The sequence below is a fragment of the Amblyraja radiata genome, chromosome 31 (genome assembly GCF_010909765.2).
Source record: "Amblyraja radiata isolate CabotCenter1 chromosome 31, sAmbRad1.1.pri, whole genome shotgun sequence".
Taxonomy (NCBI): Eukaryota; Metazoa; Chordata; class Chondrichthyes; order Rajiformes; family Rajidae; genus Amblyraja; species Amblyraja radiata.
This window is the reverse complement of record NC_045986.1, coordinates 26,254,541-26,276,772: the sequence shown is the minus strand read 5'-3', so window position 1 is coordinate 26,276,772 and position 22,232 is coordinate 26,254,541. Positions and strand designations below refer to the sequence as shown.

General features: G+C 41.6%; 1 protein-coding gene across 5 annotated transcripts in view; it reads left to right on the top strand.

Annotated features, from left to right (window-relative positions):
- Positions 1-22,232, top strand: part of mxra8 (matrix remodeling associated 8) — a 46,043-nt gene that overhangs the window by 12,325 nt on the left and 11,486 nt on the right. For all 5 annotated transcript variants that reach the window (XM_033048216.1, XM_033048215.1, XM_033048214.1 and 2 more), the window contains 4 exons: positions 744-1,040; positions 2,660-2,761; positions 6,523-6,954; positions 21,872-22,030. In XM_033048216.1, coding sequence (XP_032904107.1) covers positions 744-1,040; positions 2,660-2,761; positions 6,523-6,954; positions 21,872-22,030 — 990 coding nt within the window. The remainder of the gene's footprint in view (positions 1-743; positions 1,041-2,659; positions 2,762-6,522; positions 6,955-21,871; positions 22,031-22,232) is intronic.

Below are 22,232 nucleotides of genomic sequence, written 5' to 3'. Positions count from 1 at the left end.
ATTATCTCCTGTTCCAGACCATTCCACAAATTCACACCACAGATTGCTATGCACATATTTTTAAGAGTTGTTCTGACATTGAGTTTTTTTAAATTATGTTCCCCTCAAATTATACCCACCCTGTCTTTCCATAAACAGTTTTTGTATATTTCTTGCTTTGTACATGATTTGCGCAGTCTTAAATTTAACCAGATCGGTGAACTTCAGTGTATGTGACTTTAAGAATAATAAATTGGTATGTTGGTACAGGCTATATGAATTAGTGTAGTGTAGTGGGTATAGAGCCTTAACCACGATCATGAGTCTTCAAATAGTTTGATGCTCAAATCACTGAGTTTGATCATGGCCTGGGGAAGATGGCATAGTGTAACGGTGACGGGTGATAGTGAAACGTATTTGGCTGATCTTCCAGTTCAGCCTTGCACTACAAAGGCCTAATAGATGCTTCCTCCTGCAGTAATGTGGTACACTTTCCCCATTTATGCTTAAAAGGGAATATCGCACTGGGAATTTGTCATCCCATTGTACCCAATACAGAAATTTCCAGTGACACAAGATAACCTGGAAATTATTATTATTATTATGTTTCACTCTAGAAAATGTTTTCAATTGCATGACAATGATAATTACACAATGGAATTTCATGGCAAACAAAGAATTTCTTGCCAACAAAGTTAATGCAACAAGGAAAATGCAGTTTACATCAATTAAGTAAAATCATTTATGCTATTTTATTTATCTAGTTCCTGCAAATGCCATAAACCCCGATAGTGTTGTGTTGGCTTATCAAAACGTGTCTGCTCCGGCTGGGTCGGAAGTTGTACTGCAGTGCTACAGTCAACGGATGGTATGGACACAGGACAGATTGATAGATCGTCAACGTGTGGCCCATTGGGATTCATTCTCTGACCATAAGTTCAATCGTATTCTCGATATGTTCTCAGGGGATGAACAACGACTCTATAACCCCTATGATCAGGGTCGGATAATGATGTCACCCTCTGCTTTCTTCAATGGAAACTTCTCTTTAGTAATAAAAGGTAAAAAAATATCAAATTGTTTTGCTCTTTCTATTTCCGACTTTAAATACACTGTAATGCACTCTAATAAATTAGCAAAGCTTATTAAATAATATTAGATATAGTAATACTGTATTATTATAGTATAGTATAGTATAGTATAGTATAGTATTAAATAATATTAGATATAGTAATACAGCGCTTTGGCTGCCGCTGGTCTCTCTTCACACTGTGTTTTTGATTTTCTGTTTTTGGATTGAATTCTGTTTTTAATTTGTGTCTCTTTGATGTCTTTATTACTTGTTATATTCCGATTATATGTTATTCTGATTACTATGTAAGGTGTCCTTGAGGTGTCTGAAAGGCGCCCATTAAATAAAATTTATTATTATTATTATTATTATTTAAAATAATTTTTGTTTTCTCTGGAACGTCGGAAGTTGAGGGAAGACTTGATAGATGTATATTAAATTATGAGATAGGATAGACATAGCATAGATAGGGTAGACAGTCAGAACCCTTTTCCCATGGTGAAAATGTCCAACACTAGAGGGCATAGCTATAAGGTGAGAAGCAGACAGTTTAATGGAGATGTACGGGGCAGGTTTTCTTTACACAGAGGGTGGTGGGGACCTGGAATCCATTGCCAGGAGTGGTAGTGGAGGCAGATACGATAGTGGCATTTAAGAGGCTTTTAGATAGGCACATGGAAGTGAAGGGAATGGAGGTATATGGATCATGTGAAGGCAGATGAGATCGGTTCAGCTAGGCAACATGTTCGACACAAACACTGTGGGCTGAAGGGCCCGTTTCTGAGCTGTACTATTCTATGGTCTGCGACAAATGGTGTACTGTGGTCACAACCACAAAGGGTATCATTTGGGACTGGTTGGTGTTGGTTCATTGTTGTGGCAGAGGGAAAAAATGTAATTGCAGGGAACGAAATAAGAAGTTACGGGAAAGATGAGCATAGTTTTTCAACAGGTCCATAATAGGAACACATAATCTGGAAGTTCAGTCATAAAAGTTAAGACAATTATACTTTTTTTTTTTCTATTTTGTGAAGTAAATCTGACCTGCAACCTTTGAAAGAAATGTCATGGTTCTGCAGTATGATTTGTGGATGGATATTTAGTTCAAACGCCTAGATCAGTCGCTTCCAATACCTGGAAATTAATGGGAATGGGGATTTAAAATATGTACTTTTTTCCTGAAGGTTCCATTTAAGTATTTTGCAAGTAATGACTATAAAAGCTTGGATAATTATTGCCAGTTATACTGTGTAATGATGGGTACATAAAGTATGGAGATTTAATATAAAACCATTTTGGAGGGAATCCTCTCACTGTTGGAATCCCTTTTATTAGATTAGATTAGATTAGCTATAATTTATTGCCACACAGCCAGGCTGGTGGAAATTTGGGTTGTCTGCAGCGATACAATAATAAAGAACACACAACCACAATAAAACTGTAACACAAACATCCACCACAATATCAATTCTTTGATATTCATGCTGAAAATGAGAACGGAAGCGACTAATATTTGATGAATGGTGTTTTAATTTTATTAGTAACACCACATCTACCAAGTAACATCAAATAAAAATGATAACCCCATTTATTTTGCCTCATTTACAGATGTTAGAGCAACTGACCGAGGAATTTATTCCTGTCATCTCCACCACCATTACTGTCACCTTTATGAAACAGTAAATATTCAACTCAATATCACCAAAGCAGGTAACTGAATATTTGTTTAAGAAGGAACAGCAGGTGCTGGAAAATCGAAGGTACACAAAAAAGCTGGAGAAACTCAGCGGGTGCAGCAGCATCTATGGAGCGAAGGAAATAGGCAACGTTTCGGCCCGAAACGTTACCTATTTCCTTTGAGTTTCGGCCCGAAACGTTGCCTATTTCCTTTGAGTTTCGGCCCGAAACGTTGCCTATTTCCTTCGCTCCATAGATGCTGCTGCACCCGCTGAGTTTCTCCAGCTTTTTTGTGTACCTTAGGTAACTGAATAATTAGATTGGCATGAGATGGTGAAATGGAACATTGGCACTAATATGGCGTTATTTCAGTCTTCCTTGTGGGCCTGTTTTTGTTTCAGCAAAGTAGATGAAATGTTACTGGATTGGGCTATTTATAATTCTAAAGGAAAAGGACTGATTGGATAGACTCTGACTGGTTCTAATGATAGAGAGATTTAGAATAAGGGACATGTAGAAACAAGGAACTGCAAATGCGGACAAACAAAAAAGGACGCAGTGCTGGAGTAACTCAGTGGGTCAGGCAGCATCTTTGGAGAACATGGATAGGTGACGCTTCAGAGTGGGACCTATCTTCATAAACAATTAAAATCTTGAAATATGCTTAATTACATGAAATAGAAAGTTCTATTTACCTTTTAGCAGGCTTTCAACTTCTCCTTCAAATGCGTTTTAATTTGTATATTTCATTCATTAGTTTCCATATCTGTGTCACGTTCAGTGGGCAGTCTTCCTAGCCTGAACACTGTAAAATCTTCCTTTGACTATCTTGGGCAGGTGAAATGTTGCATATAGCTCATTCCCATGCTTTGCCCAGATACAGGCTTGCCTGCCAGCATATATACCAATAGATCTGCCCATTGTATATATATATTTACATCTCCTTAGATTGTTGGCTCGTTTGAATGCCTGACATAATGAATCAGGAAAAGGCTGTTGGGGCCAACTATCTCATCGATTTTGGACAGAAAGACCACCAACTCAACTCACCCCCCCATTTTAACTCCATCAACTCACCAGCTCCTCATTTCCTACAATACTCCCTTTATCGACCCTTTCTCAAACTATATCTGATTGTGACTTGACTCCATTAACAAACATTATCCCTGGTTACTTATTCCACAATCTAATAACCTTAGGGTGAAGAAATACCACCAGAGTGAAAGTATATTTGTTTAATAACTTGAAGTGAATTTGTTGTGGTCCATAATTCTAGAGGTTTGATGGCATCAAGCATAACTCAGGACTGCTGCTGCCACATAAATATCTACATCTGTAGATTGCGAATCACCAGTAATTGATTACTGTAAGTCAATCCATTAGAAAAGTAAAGGACTTTGTAATGGCACTATTGTCCATTATGTAGTGTAGAATATTCATCGACTCTCGTGCCAATAAACAAGGTCTGCAAACTTAAGCCAAATGGTACTGTTTTTGTGTACATACTGTAAAGCAGCAGGGTGCTTGAAACTTTAATTGCGAATCATGTGCTCGCATCATTGGTATGACATGCTATTCATGAAATATAATATCATAGTAATACTTTGCTTATGATTACCTCGAAAATGCCATTAAGCAGTCGGTAATGATAAGGGCATTGGGTACAAGAGTCAGGAAGTCATATTGCAGCTTTATAGCACTTTGGTTGGGCCACATTTGGAGTATCGTGTGCAGTTCTGGTCACCCCATTGCAGGAAGGATGCAAAGGCTTTGGAGAGAGTTCAGAAGAGATTTACCAGAATGCTGCCTGGATTAGAGGCTATTGCCTACAAGAAGAGGTTGGACAAACCTGGATTGTTTTTTCTGGAATGCCAGAGATTAAGAGGAGACCTGACAGAAGCATATACAATTATGAGAGGCCTATATAGGAAATACAGTCAGAACTTTTTTTGCCAGAGTAGAAATGTCTAGGATTAGAGGCCATAACTTTAAGGTGAGAGGGTCAAAGCTTAAAGGAGATATGCATGGCAAGTTTTCTTACACAGAGTGATGGATGCTGAGTGTGGCCTTACCAATGTCTTGTGAAACAGTAACATAATGTCCCAACTTCTATACTCAGTTCCCTGACTGATGAAGGCCAGCATGCCAACAGTTTTCTTCACCACTCTATCGATGCCACTTACAGGGAACCTTGCAGTTATGGTTGCCAACTGTCCCGTATTAGCCGGGGCATCCCGTATATTGGGCTAAATTGGTGTGTCACATACGAGACGGCCCTTGTCCCGTGTTTGATTGCTACTACTCGGGTCGAGGCGACTGTTTGGTCGGAGCGCCGCGTCTGGCCCTGCCTCAGCCTTCCCGACGAAGTGCAGCCCATGGAGTGCAGCAGCAGCACCTCGCCCGTGCCAGGTTGGTTGGCAGCCTGGCCAGCTGTCTGACCTTCGGACCTTCGCTTACAGCTGACACCACCACCCCTCCTTCTCATGGTTCATGAGTTGGATGGGGTGTCAGGCTTGTCCGGCACCCGGGCCAAAACTCCTCAGCTGGCCCGCCGGCTGGGCTTTGTGTGCCGTCCAGCACCGGGGCCAACTCATCATTCACCCAGGCACGGCCAAGTCGGTCAATGAATTGCCATCGGGAATTGGTCCCTTATTTTGACCTTTTGTCCCTTTTTTGGGAGTGAGAAAGTTGGCAACCCTACTTGCAGTGTCTGGGCCATGAGACTCGCATACAGTATTTGAATAGCTGGTAAATGTGTGGTTGAGAGGTGAGGCATATTAATGTGAGAATTTTGATTGATGGAGATGGGTAATAAGTGAGTGATGTGAGTGTATTACATAGAACATATTGATTCAGTGCTGCAGGGCTTTGTAAATGTTTATAGATAATGTTAGTGGTGTTGTTGGCACTGGGTGAAATGTGCAATGATGATAATATAGTACGTTTAAATTTAAATACATCTGGTCAAACTGGTCTGGGTTAATTGTGCATTACAATTCCAAAACTATCCATTTGATATTTCTTCAACTCAAAGTTAATAAACAATAAGGAGCCGTGAGATATAGACAGAGAAATACTACTTTCTCTTATGCTCTTTCACACAAATGTGGTCTGACAACATTTAGAGAAGTCAAATCAGTCATTAGCATTCCAGGAAAATTACCGTAAATACAGGGAACATAATGTTTCCCACAAATTTGTTTTCCCAAGAACATTTCTATTTTTACTTTTGCTGAAACAGTAAACAGTCTTTTAATTATCTGTTGGGTGTTCCACTTGAAATGGGTTTTAAGATATCCATTTATGAGGTTTAATCATCACCAAATCTTTTGCCTTCATCTCTATAACTGTATATATATAACGTGAATATTTTGTCAACTCATTGCATTATACATTTATATGCCCTTTTTAAAAAAAAATAAAAAAGTAGCGTGAGTAAATTCTTCATTCAGTAATCTCACTTTCTGATAGAAAGGGAATTCCAGTTCCACGTTTTGAAGGAACAAATAATTAAAGTGTGGCAGTTTTACATAGTTCTCATGTTAAAAAAGAAAACAGAAATTTATTAAGAAAATATAAATTAAGTTTGTTGTAAATCTCTTCAAAATAGGCCAATTGCCCTAATTCTGCTCCTATCACTAATGAACTTATGAAAATGAACCTTGATTTATTCCCTTACATCCTGCGCTAAGCAGTTCCTAGATCCATAGCTGCACGAAGTGAAAACTACATTTTGTGCAGACTCTCCATGTGAATTCTCCATACGACCTAACTGAGTATTCTTGTGCTTACAGCAAGAAAGGTGAAGAGGTTTTGGGATGGAGAGAAAGAAGTGGTGGTGGCATTATTTGGTACAACTGTGGTACTGCCTTGTGAAAATTACAGCCCCATCTGGACAGAGAGACATCGTGAAGAAGAGCAGCAGGTTGTCCATTGGGACAGATCACCTCCAGGTGTTTGGCATGACCAGGCTGACCGGCTAATTGACCTGTATGCTTCCGGAGAACAACGATCTTATGGCTCCCAGTTTATTAGGAAAAGGATGAATATATCAGACACTGCATTCAAAGATGGTGACTTCTCGCTGACCATTTCTAACCTTTGCTTGGGTGATGAGGGACTCTACTCGTGTGATTTGCACCACCATTACTGTGGAATTCACGAGAGACGCATCTTCACACTTATCATTACACAGCCAATCAAAGTGAACATTACACATAAAACACGTAAGTTATATTTTAATGTTACCCATGCCATGAATTGTCCTCATCAGTCACTTTAGATGTTAAATTCTACAACAACCAATTTATGTTAAATTATTCTTTGATTTCTTCCCTCAAACCTACTATGAGAGCCACCTAAATGTATGGAGTTATGCCAGGTCAATTTCCATTCTCCTAGTTGGTTAGGGTGGAATTATGCTCCTGCAATAGCACAACATGGATATTTTGAACTGGGGTCGCTACCTAGAGAGCAAGAACGTGAGATGAATTCTAACTAACTCTGGGTTGTGAATACTTGTAACTCTTATACTGCTGCCAAGCCTGAGGAAAACTAACTTAACATAGTTTGGGATTTGAACTTGAAACATTCCTGGTTTATCTGGCTCAATGCCATAATAAAACAAAATATGAAGGAAACCGACTCTACATTTACAGGGGATATGCTCAACCACTAAATTCAATTCAATTCAATTCAATTCAACTTTATTGTCATTGCACAAATACGAGTATAGGTACAACGAAATGCAGTTTAGCGTCTGGTCATAGTCATAGTGCAAGATAGTGGAAGTAAAAATAAAAATAAAAAATACTGGTTAACAATGTGTGGATTGTGGATGAATAGTAAGATTAAACGAGAACTTACCAGTTCGAAGTTTGATCGTTATTTTATGAGAAGTAACGTTGAGGGATTACGTGAAGAACCCCGCTAGGACGCATGCGTGTCATTCTTCAAAGCAGCGGTGTGAAATCACAGATAACAGTAATGACTGAACATAGTAAGATTAGAGAAGAGGATACCAGTTGAACTTTATGATCAAGGGTGGGAGCGGAGGGCACGTAATCCCTCAACGTTACTCCTCATAAAATAACGATCAAACTTCGAACTGGTAAGTTCTCGTTTAATCTTACTATTTTACTTCGGAGTCACGTGAGTGACTACGTGAAGATTTCAAAGCTCTGTGATTTCATGCCGTGGAAACGAGTCCATGCATCACATCTGCCTTAAGTGACTAAGGGAGGAATTGTGTTAACATGTTTAAACATGAATCCGACATTGAAAATTCATGATAAATTTATTAACAACAAATTATAGCCCCTATTTCATGGGGTGAAATCATATTACAGAACTTAAAATTGATTCTGCAAAAGTTCCAGGTTTAATCACTGGTTTATGGTAGAATTGTTGGAACGTTTTTCCCTTGACCATCCTGCTGTCTCCAGGATTTGGTCCAACTCCATAGCTGCCGTAGCTGCAGCCCTGGTGGAATGAGATTTGAATATGTTAGTATCCACCCCAGCTGTTGTTAAAACCTGTTTCAGCCATCTGGAACCGACACTTTTTTGTGGGGTTGCTTGTGGCTGATTAGTAGTGCCATCTCATTGCCTCTGATGTTTTTGGTGTTCTCCATATATAACAATAAATGTCTTATTATACAGAGACGATCATCTATAGGGTAAGCCCTAAATTCTATTTTGAGGCCTGATGGTCCCGGTCTGTTCTGTTTGACTAATTCGTGAATATGAAAAGTTATATTTCTTGTTGAAGAAGTCATATTGTCCAGCCTTAACGTATGTAAAGACTGTACCCTTTGTGCTGTGACCAAAGCCATCAGCATGACTGTTTTATGCGTCAGTTTTTGCAGGGACAGAGCTGTTGCTGGAGACCAGTTCCTTAGCAACGTTAGGACAATACTCACATCCCATATATGAGAGTACCTGGTTCTTGGGGGATTGATATTAAAAATTCCCCTCATAAGTTTGGTTACCAGGGGGTGAGTCCCAACAGAATGACGCTCTGATCCTCGCCATAGATATGCTGAAAGGGCACTTCTGGCGCAGTTAATGGCACTGTAACTGAGCCCCTCATCATAATGGAGGCCTGCCAGGAATTCCAGAACAGACATTATGTTCATCGAGCTGTAAGTGATGTTGTTTCTGTGACAATATATCTCCCATTTCCTGATGTATACCAGATATTGTTTTTTGGTGGACTGCCTGTGAGCCGCTGAGATAATGTTCAATGTTCGGTCCGTCAGTCCCAGTTCCAGTAGAGGTTTCTTTAGACTCTACAAATTAATAAGTTTGTCGTATTATGACATGGATGGCTATCCCCAGTTACGGGATGAACCAACAAATCTGGTCGTTTCAGGATGGTGATACATGGTTCTAAGACCATGTCGAGTATCACAGGGAACCATGGTTGAGTAGGCCAATCGGGCACTACCAAAATACCAGACGCCGAGTCTTGTTGTATTTTGCGTAATACCCGACTGATGAGGCAGAAAGGAGGGAATGCATAGAAAAACAATTTCCCCCAATGCAGCGAAAAAGCATCTATCGCTGATACCCCAGGGTCTGGTTCCCAAGAAACATAGTTTGGTAACTGGTGATTGAGTCTGGATGCAAATAGATCGATATCTGGTATTCCATACCGTGCTACAATATCAGCAAATACTTTTATATCCAACATCCATTCGATGTTTTCATTGAATTTGCGTGACCTGGTGTCTGCCACTGAATTTAAGTTACCTGGTAGGTAAGTAGCTGATATCCAAATATTTCTCTGGATACACCATTGCCAAATTGTATTAGCCAGATTGTCACATGATGTCGATTTGATTCCACCCGTATGGTTAATATATGCCACCACGGTGGTTGTCAAGTCTTCTAATGTTTTTGCAGATTCCCCGCTTGAAAGGGATTTGATTTATCTACCCCGAAATGATGAACTGGATTCACTCAGACCAAACATTTCTTTTCCACCTTTTATTTTCTCCTTCTTTTATTTTGGCAGATTAGTCTTTAGCAGTTTTTTAGCAGTTTTAGTCTTTACCAGTTTTTGTCTTTATCAGGTGAAAAACCTTTAGACACAAAGGCAAAAAATATACACATTACTGTAACCAAATATAAATAACAGAAAATTACATGTATTTAACATTCCAACTCATAGCAGCCATTTTGTTTTTTAAATAATTTTCACATTTCATTAAATGAAAAATACAAATAATGCCCACTCCTGTTACCAATTTTTAGCTTAATATCATATGAATCTTTACTGTTTTTTAACACATTTTATCATATTTTTTAAAGTGCAATTATTTAAACTAACACCACACATAGCATATAAGTATTAGAAATTAGCTCACATTAGCCCTTAACATATGCACTTTACATAGGCAACAAACATTATCATCACCCTGTCATCTTGGTTAACAAACACCACCAATATCAACACGTTAGCCAGACAAGTTTCTCAGCTTTTAAAGGGTTAAACAGAGTCTCTGGGGCTGCAGTCTTCGACTCAGTCCATTTAGAGTTCAGTCCTTACCGGCTGCCAATCGGGTCTGTAGAAAATCAGTCCTGCTTGCCTTTTCTGGCTATCGCGGCAGTCTTTTCGGACAGTCCTTTTGATTTACTGTTCAAGTTCTCTGCTCGCAAGTCTCTTGTATCTTCTTCACTGGCTTCTGGTGCTGTGTGCCCTTTTGACCCCCAGGCAGAACTCGGCAGGCTGGGGTTCCGCCCACTTTAATCACTGTCTCGTGATTTCAATGTAGTGGTTCTCTGCACCTGTTCTTTCATTTCAGTTTGACTTGACAGTGGTATTGTCAATCTGTAGTCTAACATGCTGGTGATATATTCCAGAACAGTATGACTTTAGGCCATAGAACGCACCCAACATTTCCAGGTAGTTTATGCCAAGTGTCTGTAGTAATGATGCCTCCTATGCATTCCATCTACCTTCACAGCTGGAGATGGAATTGGTAGCACCCCAACCAAGTGCACTGGCATCAGTTTGTAGCACCACTGAGGGGTTGCTGATAATGATAGGGCTGGAACAATGCCGAATGTTATCCCTCCACCATTTTAATTCCATAATTGCTTTGATTGGTAGCTTCATTGGTCTGTCAAAATGACCAGCATTAATTTTGAGTGCTTGTATTTTTGCCCTTTGTAAATTTTGATAATACAAAGGTCCAAATTGTGTGGCTGGAAAAGCAGCCACTATTTTGCCAATCACCCTTGCTACCAATCTGATAGATGGTTCACTGATGTCAATGAGGTTGTTGCAGGCCTCAGTTAAGACTGTAGCCTTGTCCTTTGGTAAAGTCACCGACATGTGAACTGAGTCAATAGTGAACCCCAAATAATCCATTATGGTGGAAGGCGTTAGTTTAGATTTAACTGGATGGATGATAAACCCCAGTTTCTCAAACAATTGTTTGGTGGCTGATACAGCTAGTTTGGCTAATTCCAAAGTTTTGCCCACAATTAATATGTCATCTAGATAGGCCATGATCATATGTTTTTGTTTCCGAAGAAACGCTAGGGCTGGTTTCAAAATTTTTGTAAACAGCCTGGGGTAGAGCTCTATACTACCAGCGCTGCCCCATCCAGTTGAATTTTAAATAACGTCTGTGATCAGTCCGTATAGGCACTGAATAGTAAGCATCTTTCAGGTCGATGCTAGCCATGAAGTAGCCTGTGGAAATCAATTGTTTGGCAGTAACAAAGGTTTCCATTTTGAAATGAATATACTGCACAAATGTATTCAATTTGGTCAAATCTATGATGATGCGACAACCACCATCTTTTTTGTTTTTGATAAAGATATTAGACACAAATTCCAGAGAATCGTGTTGGGTTTTTTCAATAACCCCCTTAGCGAGGAGTCTCACCAGTTCAGCATGTGCTTCCAATTTTTCTTTTCATGAAAGTACGAGCGTTCGGTTCGGTACATGCTGAACTGGGGGCTATTTTTGTGCACAAATTCAATGGTATATCCCTGGATACTGTTTAGGATATAAGTGTCTGTTGTTAATGCACTCCATGCCTCCCAAAAGAAGTGTAATCTCCCACCGATATGTGTATTATCCACACTTCCTATAATTTGTAAGGGACCAGACCCTCCTACCTCCATGGTTACCAGTGGAAAGTTTACTTCTTCCTGTGTAGTCTTCGAGGAGGTTGAGGCGCCGGTGTCTGGGTTTGGGTTTGGGGATTACGCATTTTCCACGAAGGCCGGTCTGGGCCATGGTCTAAAAAAGACCGCTGTACTGTATGTCCGGCCTTTGAGCTTTCACCAGCTTCTGATTGTCTTGCTCTGCTGGTGGGTGCGTAAGGGTGCTGTCTTTGAGTGTAGGAGGTCCTTCCTGTTGTCGCCTTTATGAGCCCCAGGGTTTTTGCCTCCTCATCGAGCTCCTTAACCTGTTTGGACAGGTTGCCCCCAAATAATAATATTGGTGGCTTTGTGTCTCCAGGTTTGCACAGGCCTGCGAACTTTGGATTTAAGGCAGGTCGGATGGCATTCTTTCTGATACTATTGATCTCATGCTGCGTATTGCAGAAGAGTGCCAGTGCATCCTGTTGTTCTTGCGACATTTCTTTCTCCTTCCTGCACCCCCTGCACACTTGTTGTTTGTTCAGCAAACCCCTCTTCAGGGTCAACCCAGAATTGACCCCCAGTACTCCCCTCTGTCGAGGGAGATGCACTGTGCAGCCCTACGTAAGGTGCTGCTGTGGGTGTTTTGTACAACCCATGGTGACTAGACTCCATCTCCCGGAGTCTGTCACGTTGGAGCATCTGCTCCATAAGCCGCTCCATTTGTCCCCAGTAACGCTGGTCCCCGCGGCATTTCTTGCAGTCCGACTTGTCAGAGTCAACGGCTCTGTTCCGTATAGCCTTCCCGCCCAGCCGTGGTGTTGATCTGGCCGGCGCGGGTGCCAAGTCGGGCACAGCTGATCCCACTAACGGTGATCTGGTGCCGTCAGCCGCTGCTAGCTGCCCGCAACTCCGCGGTTCTTTCCAGCCAGTGCAGCCCTTGTAAACTCTTGTCCATAGTTTCCCCTGTGAAAAACAGCACGGGAAACAAAAAACGACCGCAGAGTAATTCCCTTACCTGTCGGTCTCGGTTTTAAACTTGCCGCTGCGGGGGATCGCTCCCTCCGCCTGCCGTTTCGACTTGTCAGAGTCAACGGCTCTGTTCTGTATAGGCTTCCCGCCCGGCCGTGGTGTTGATCTGGCCGGCGCGGGTGCCAAGTCGGGCACAGCTAATCCCACTCACGGTGATGCTGGTGCCTTCAGCTGCTGCTGGCTGCCCGCAACTCCGCGGTCCTCCCCAGCCAGCTTAGACGCAGCCCTTGTGGACTCTATTTTTGTCCATAGTTTCCCCCTGTAAAAAACAGCACGGGAACCAAAAAACGACCGCAGAGTAATTCACTTACCTGTCGGTCTCGGTTTCAAAATTACCGCTGCGGGGGAACGCTCCACCCCGCCTGTCGTTTCGCAATGCGTGAAGCGATATGACACGCATGCGTCCTGGCGGGTTTTTCACGTAGTCACTCACGTGACTCCGAAGTAAAATTAAAACTGGTACATAGGCAAATAACTGTATACAAATGGGAGAGTCTAAAGATAGCTAGCGACGGGACTCTGAGTTCAGCAGTGTAATGGTGTTGTTGAAAAAGCTGTTCCTCAGCCTGCTTGTGCGAGACCTGAGGCTCCTGTACCGCCTCCCTGATGGGAGGAGGGCAAACAGTCCATGGTTAGGGTGAGAGGGGTCCTTGATGATTTTCCCGGCCCGTCTCAGACACCGTTTTCGGTGGAGGGCATCCATGGCAGGGAGCGGGGCACCGATGATGTGCTGAGCGGTTTTCACCACCCGTTGCAGTGCCTTCCTGTCAGCTGTGGTGCAGCTGCTGTACCATACCGTGAAGCAGGTGGTCAGGATGCTTTTGATGGTACAGCGGTAGAAGTTGGACAGGATCTGGGGGGACAGGTGAGCTTTCTTGAGCCTCCTCAGAAAGTAAAGGCGCTGCTGCACCTTTTTGATCAATTTGGTGGTATTGAGGGACCAGGACAGGTCCTCTGAGATGTGTACCCCGAGGAATTTGTAGTTGGAGACGCGCTCCACCTCAGTCCCGTTTATATGGATGGGGGTATGTCTGCCACCTCTGGTCTTCCTGAAGTCAACAATGATTTCCTTCGTCTTCTTGGAGTTGAGGATGAGGTTATTGTTGGTACACCAGGCTGCCAGGTTCTGGACCTCCTCCCTGTAGGCTGACTCGTCGTTGTCGCTGATCAGTCCTACCACCGTGGTGTCATCAGCAAATTTTATGATGGCGTTGGAGCCATACTTAGGGACGCAGTCATTGGTGAAGAGGGAGTAGAGGAGAGGGCTGAGAACACAGCCCTGTGGCACGCCGTGTTCAGTGTCATAGTGGAGGAGGTGAGGTTGTTGATCCTAACAGACTGTGGTCTGTTGGTGAGGAAATCCAGTGTCCAATTGCAGAGGGAGGTGGTGATGCCAAGTCCGCTGAGTTTGGTGATCAAGCTGGCGGGGATGACAGTGTTAAAGGCGGAGCTGAAGTCGATGAACAACAACCTGATGTAGGAGTTGTTGTTGTCCAGGTGGGTCAGGGCAGAGTGTAGGGCCACAGATATGGCGTCCTCTGTAGACCTGTTGGTCCGGTAGGCAAACTGATGGGGTCCAGTGTGGGGGGGAGGCTGGCTTTGAGGTGAGCCAAGATCAGCCGCTCAAAGCACTTTGCGATGACAGGGGTGAGTGCCACTGGGCGGAAGTCGTTGAGACTCCCTGAAGCTGACTGTTTGGACACTGGCACAATGATTGAGGTCTTGAGGCAAGTAGGGACGACACCCTGGGTCAGTGACAGATTGAAAATGTCAGTGAAGACCAGGGATAGTTGTCCAGCACATGCCCTGAGCACACGCCCGGGGATGCCATCGGGGCCGGCAGCTTTGTGCTCATTCACCTTGCTCAGTGCGCCTTGTACAGCAGAGGTGGAGAGACTGAGGGGTTGTTCGTTCGGGGTTGGGGCAGCTTTGATAGCTGGTGTTTTGTTGTCCCAGTCAAAACGAGCATAGAAGTAGTTTAGCTCATCAGGAAGGGAGGCGTTGTCTGGGGGGGGGGGGGGGGGGGGGAGGGGTGTTACCTTTATGGTAGTCGGCAATGGACTTGATGCCTTGCCACATGCGTCTGGGGTCGGAGTTGTTTTGAAAATGCTCCTCGATCTGCCGTTTGTATTTGAGTTTTGCGCTCCTGATTCCCTTTATCAGGTTGACCCTGGATGAGCTGTATCCCTCAGCGTCGCCAGATCTAAAAGCGGCATCGCGAGCCTTCAGCAAGAGTCTGACCTCTCTGCTCATCCACGGCTTCTGATTAGGGAAGGTCTTTATTTGTTTATGGGTAGTGACGGTGATCTGATGTGATTTCATTGCTTAATTAACATTTTGTTTAAGAAGGAACTGCAGATGCTGGAAAATCGAAGGTAGACAAAAATGCTGGAGAAACTCAGCGGGTGAGGCAGCATCTATGGAGCGAAGGAAATAGGCAACGTTTCGGGCCGAAACCCTTCTTCGGACTGACATTTTGCCTGTTGAAGATCTTAAATGCAGAGCCTATCAGCTGAATACACAATTATACGAGCAACAATCATGAACAAAGTATGCAACATGATTGTCTCAACCTCTTTCTTCTCTTGGCTCTTTTTACCATAACCCTTCTTTCCTCCTTTTCTGCCATGCTTCACCTGCTTGAGAAAATAAATAGAAGTAAGAATAAAACAATCACCTGCTACACCATTTAATCAGACTATTGGTGATCCTTTGCCTTAATTTCATGGCTTTACACTGACCCCATATCCGTTGATTACCTTTATATTCAAAAATCTAGTATCGATTTTGAAGACACATAACTGTGCCCTCTTGAGTAAAAAAAATTCACAATTCGCTGGATGAGGAAATTTCTTCTCATCCCTGCTCTCAGTGGCTATCCCCTTATTTTGAGATGGACACAAAATGCTGGAGTAACAGCGAGTCTGGCAGCATCTCTGGAGAAAAAGGATTGGTGACGATTCAGGTGGAAACCCTTCTTCAGACTGATTGTAGTGGGGGGCGGGAGGAATTTATTTTGAGACCCTTATATTGAGACCTTTCCCCCTGATTCCAGGTAACCGAACCAGAGGAAACATCATCCCTGCATCTGTTCTGTCAAGTCCTAAAAGTTTGTATGTTTCAGTAAGGCCACTTCTTAATCTTGGAACCTGTCTTCTACTTCTCTATTCATCTGATAAACCACCATCTCAGGAATAAAGCTGAACCTTTGTTGTGCTCCCTCTATTGCAAGAATGTTATTTTGTAGATAGGGAAAGCAGACTTCGATATAAAATGTGACACCCGTTGGAACAAAATAAGGGGAGATTGTGTAAGTTTGGACTTCACTCACTGGAGTTCAGAGTATAAGAGATGAACTTATTGAGCTATAGTCTTGGGATAGGATGACTAAGATGAGGAGGGATTTCTAAACTTCAAACCCCTGATAAATAGGATTATTTTGCATCTACGGAAAGGGTAGAACCAGGTCATGTTTTCACTTCAGTGAATTCTAAAATTAAAAAAAACTTTAATCTTAATCAGAACATATAATTGTGGCACCCTAACCCTGGAACAAATTAATGAGGACAATTAGGTCACAGAATAACTATATTGAAACTTATTTATGATGACGTGACAATCTCCAGATTGCCACACCATATGTCTGAAGCCTCCAGATGAAGGAAATGGGTTGATTCTTGTCTGTCCAGAACTCCACCATGTAAGGAGAAAAGCAAGGAAATGTAGTTTAATCCAAAGTAAACAAGGCCTGGCAATTGCTAGAGTTGAATATCTTTCCATCTGTTCAACAATAATGTGCTCAGAATTCCTGGCCCACAGTTCTGCTCAAAGAAACGCTTCAAAAAAATAACCTGGAGTGAAAAAGAATGATTATATTTTAATTACTGCAAGCAAATACATTATTTAAAAGTCAGAGTTAGAGCAACTGCTTGCAATTGTGAAGATTGCTGCTCAAAACATAGATAATTAACCCAGCCAGCTCTTATTTTGTCCCAGCCCAGCCGAGGAGAACATTGTGACAACCAGCTTCCCAAATCTTTTTGCCTTGCCATTTCTTCCTCCCTCCCTTTACACTTACATTATTGAACCTCATGCATTGCTCCTCTTAAAGGTGTTTTACATCTCCAGCTGTTTTATATGACTTTACTTCTGAGAATTTCTAGAATTTCTGAACTACATCCTGTTTAGTCGATTTAAAACATATGGGAACCATGTGTAACTGGCTGCTTTTCAAAACCTCAATATTCTTTATCCTTTTGGAAAAACATCTATCAAGAAAATGTGTTTTAACAAAGAAAAGAACGGTTTGTGCACTTTAATGTACAAAAAAGGGGACATAGTGTGAAATAAAAACAATGTTTAATGTTAAATCTTGAAAATAAATTCAGATGGTAATTTACACAGCATCTAGAACTCTTTGATATGATGGCCAAATGGCCAATCACATAGCAATGTTGGTTCTAATTCACAATCTCAGGGTGTTGAGGCTTCATTCCAGCAACATCCACAAATTACAATGATATTAAAAGGTTAAGATCTATTTGAATCGGAGAAAAAGCTGATAATAACGAAAGATAATCCAATATTGCAAGCTGGAAATGCTCAGAATTGTGCTCTCTGACCAAATAAAAGACCTGGTAGTTGTAGATTTAAAATCTAATACATTCAGAAATATGACACTTCATGGGTTTGATTGCAGGGCCATTGTGTACACTGTTGAGTTTAAAATACACCTACCCTTGTTGTCTGAACAGTTTTGGTTTAAAGCCATCTTGAAACTTAAAGTGGTGGGAGGCGTTGGGGAATGAAATAATCTGAGGATAAGCTATTTTGGACTCTGATGAGGAGAAATCTTTAATCAAGCGGTTGGTCAACTTTGCATCTCATTACCCTTCCAGCCTTAGATACTCAATTATTATATTCAAGATTGAAACCTTGAGGGAAATTGGCAGAAATAAGGAATAGTTAGCAAAGTAGATGAGCTACAGGTTTAATCATAATTTTGTCGAGTGCCAGAACAGAAGAAAGGGTCCTTATGTTTATTTCCAATGTACAAGCCTTGCATTTGGTTGAACTGTACAGTTAACAGCTGTGGTTCAGAAGACAGCGCTTATACCAATGACTTAAATGCTTATGGTTCCAGTCTCACATCAGAGATTTGAACACAGCAATCTAGGTTGACTCTCTTGTGCTATCTTGGTGCACACTTACTGCTAGATCATGCTCTGCCAATCAGGCACTCACAACTTGCCATGGCCTTTTAGGTTTTAATATTTCTTTCTCTCCTCCCTTTTGAAATTCTACACCCCATAGTGATAGAATTTTAGTGGGGTACTATAAAGTTGGAAGAGCCATCTTTCTGTTAAGACCCAAACCTGGGATCCCATCAGCTCTCGTCAAAAGATTGTGCAGCATTAAATTCAACAAGCTCATAGATTTATCCCCAGCTTTCTGGGCAATGTTTAATGTTACTAAAAATAAATATTTTAATTATTATCTCACTGCTGTTTGAGGGTGTTTGCTGCAAAGGCACCATATGAAAGCACATTGTCCTTGATGTTTTCATAGCTATGTGATGATAACTAATGAGCAACAGCATTGGCAGCCATATTGTAATGGTACGGGTTCAGGGCTCACTGCCATTTTTTTCTCCATCATGTGTAGACCAATGGTCCTAGTGACCATTTAAAAAAAGTAGTTTTATTACCTTTATTTTAAATAACAAAGTAAGTACAAACTGAACATGCATCCAGGATGCACAACAGACCATGCTGCAACTTCCCCCCAGTTGTGGAATGCTTCTAGCATGCTGCATGCTAACTGCATCCTCAGCAGAGACTCCCAGCATGGTTACTAAATAGGCTCATGACGAAGAAAAGTAGGAATTGTGAAGAAGATATAAGGAAGATATATAATGGGGCGGCACGGTGGAGCAGCGGTGTAGTTGTTGCCTGACAGCGCTTGCAGCACCGGAGACCTGTGTTCAATCCCGACTACCAGACTACAGGTATGTAGATAAATTGGCTTGGTATAAGTGTTAATTGTCCCTGGTGTGTGTAAATGTGCGGGGATCGCTGGTCGGTGAGGACTCGGTGGGCCTAAGGGCCTGTCTCCGTGCTGATCTCTAAAGTAAAGTAAACTAAACTAAAGTTACAATAAGGCAAATTGGGTATAACGTGGGAAAATATGAAATTGGTCATTTTTATAGGAACAAAATAAGAAAGTAAAATATATAGGGCATTAATGAGATCCCGTGGAAAACGGTGTACAGTGTTGATCTCCTTATTTAAAGAAGGGTATAAATTAATTGAAAGCAGTCCACAGAGGTTTACATAGAAACATAGAAAATAGGTGCAGGAGTAGGCCATTCGGCCCTTCGAGCCTGCACCGCCATTCAATATGATCATGGCTGATCATCCAACTCAGTATCCCATACCTGCCTTCTCTCCATACCCCCTGATCCCTTTAGCCACAAGGGCCACATCTAACTCCCTCTTAAATAGAGCCAATGAACTGGCCTCAACCACCTTCTGTGGCAGAGAATTCCACAGATTCACCACTCTCTGTGTAAAAAATGATTTTCTCATCTCGGTCCTAAAATACTTCCCTCTTATCCTTAAACTGTGACCCCTTGTTCTGGACTTCCCCAACATCGGGAATAATCTTCCTGCATCTAGCCTGTCCAACCCCTTAAGAATTTTGTAAGTTTCTATAAGATCCCCCCTCAATCTTCTAAATTCTAGCGAGTACAAGCCGAGTCTATCCAGTCTTTCTTCATATGAAAGTCCTGCCATCCCAGGAATCTTGACTGATACTAGACTGATATCTGAATGTTGTCTTCAATGGACAGGATATAGAGTCTGGACGTATACTCAAACAGTGGAAGGTGAATTGGTTCAAACATATAAAAACTATGAGGGCTGACAAGAATGGATGTAGAGATGGTGGGAGAATCTAATACTGGGGGTCACTTTAAGAATATTGGCTCACCCATTTATGATAGATGGGTGAACATTTTTTCTCTCCACGGGGGTTTTACGTTTATGGAACACTATTCTTCAAAGGGCAATGGAAACAGAGCCTTTAAATAGTTTAGACTCCAATTAGATATTGGTGAAATACAGGCAGCTCCTCTCAAGGGGCACAAACGAAGAAATAGTTTAGAATTGTTTTCATGAAAAACATCTGTACTTCCTTTGTATTCATTTCTAAATTAATGCAAATGAAGGAATTCCATATACAAATAGATCATGTGGCTTTTGTCCTTTGGTTTAAATATGATAGTTTGGTAAGTGTATTTACCATGTATAATGCAGGGATGAGTCAGAGACTCGGTACCTACAAGCTCTTTGAGTTCTGATCTTGGCTGTTTAACCCTGGCTCTCATGCTTGGCAATCACCATGCATAGTTTTGTGTCTGACTAAAAGTAGGACAGCTTTAACTTATTTTCCTTCGCTCCTAACTCACATTTCCCAGGCTGCAGCACCCGAGAATGCTCTGGGTAAACACCAGACTCTTCTATATTGGACTGCCATGGAGATTAACTCTGGTAATATGGTATGGCGGGAGAGGACTGGAGTACAGACCTACACTGTTTTTCTTGGATGTCACAATTCCAGCTGTAGACGATCAAACAATGTCAGCACTTTGGCTCTGAGTGCATTTAACCTTCCATAGCAGCAATGGGTCACATTACTCAAACTAAAACTTCCAACAACTCCACAAGCCACCTAGTGAGACACTAATCAAAATTAGTTTATTCATTTTTTCCCCCCAATTTCATCCATTTCCAGTCAATGAAATATGCTTCTAAAAAACTGAGGCCTTAACTGAATTTAGAGGGTGACTTTTATCAAACTATGTAACTTCGAGCATTACTTCAAACTTCAGTCCTGTTAATTTGTCTTTGTAAGTGTGAGAGTTAATTTGCTGCAGTCATATCAGAAACAACCTGACCTTAAGGCCTTGCCTGTCCTGTCCTTATTTGCTCTTTGTTGGTTTCTTGATCCATGCACTGCTTAAAATGCCATTAAACCTTTCTAGCTAATTCCATCGCAGCCATTGCATAAAACTGCTTCTATTTGTAAACATTTTCTTACTCTTTAAGTTAAAGACTGTCGCCTGAAGAAAAATTGCTTAAAATAGTTAACAGTTCACACATCATCATCCACCTAAAAATTTAACTGTTTCACTCACAACTGTCTAGCATTTTCTGTTTTCTCACCACAGAGCGTGAAATATTTCTGATCAGCGTGAGGGCGTGAGAGTTTGCTTGAGGGCGTGATTCTCACGCTCAAAGCTTGAGAGTTGGCAGCCCTGACCATATACATGTATCTAGATTTATATATACGTATACTTGTTGGAGTGAAGGTGCCCCTTGACAGCAAACAAAATGCAGGTGAGAGAACTCGGCTGATTAATATTGCTCACTAAAAATTACTTATCTCTCCTTCATCATCATCTTCTTCCCTGCCTCTATTTAATTTCATCACCCTTAAACATTATCACTGTTTCAGTCTTCATGGATGCAGCCTGATATGCTGAACATTTCTAGCAATTTTTATTTCAATGTGTCAAATTTGGCTCAATAGTAGTTATCCTGCCGCTGAGTTACAAGGTTCTGGATTCAAGCCTCAGTAACTTGAGCACATGATCTAAGGTGACACTTAAGTGTATGACTGAGAAAATGCTACATATGCAGTTAAGCTATCTTTCACATGAGTTATTAATCTTACTTACGTAGGCTTATAATTTTTAGTTTAGTTTAGTTTAGAGATACAGCGTGGAAATGGGGCCTTTCGGCCCACTGGGTCCGCGCCGATCAGCAATCCCCGCACATTAACACTATCCTATACCAACTAGGGACCATTTTTACATTTACCAAGCCAATTAACCTATATACCTGTATGTCTTTGGAGTGTGGGAGGAAACCCAATGTTAATATTGGATCCCAGTATGTGAAGGGTGATGATATTTTTGAAAACAACTTATTTTTTATTTGTTTCTAGCATCTACGGCAGTTGAAATCCCAAATATCATCAATGTTTTTATTCCGGACCATTCTTCACATTTTCTTCATCAACTTGGATATGTCCTGGCAACTCTACTGCTTCTGGCCATTTTGATAACCATCATTGCCCTAATTACCCGGCAACAGAGAAAGAGAGGTGATATAGTTACTTTAATATTTTATTGTTAATTATCATATCTTAAGTGCTTATTGTAGGTAGGTCTTTTGTACAATTCTCGTGCTGCAGAAATATGAAGAGAAAGTCTGTGTGTTCATGCATGCATGCACCAAGATGTTACAATCTTATAGGCCGTGCAGGGGGATGCATGCCTCCTCTATGATTATTTTGACTCTCAATT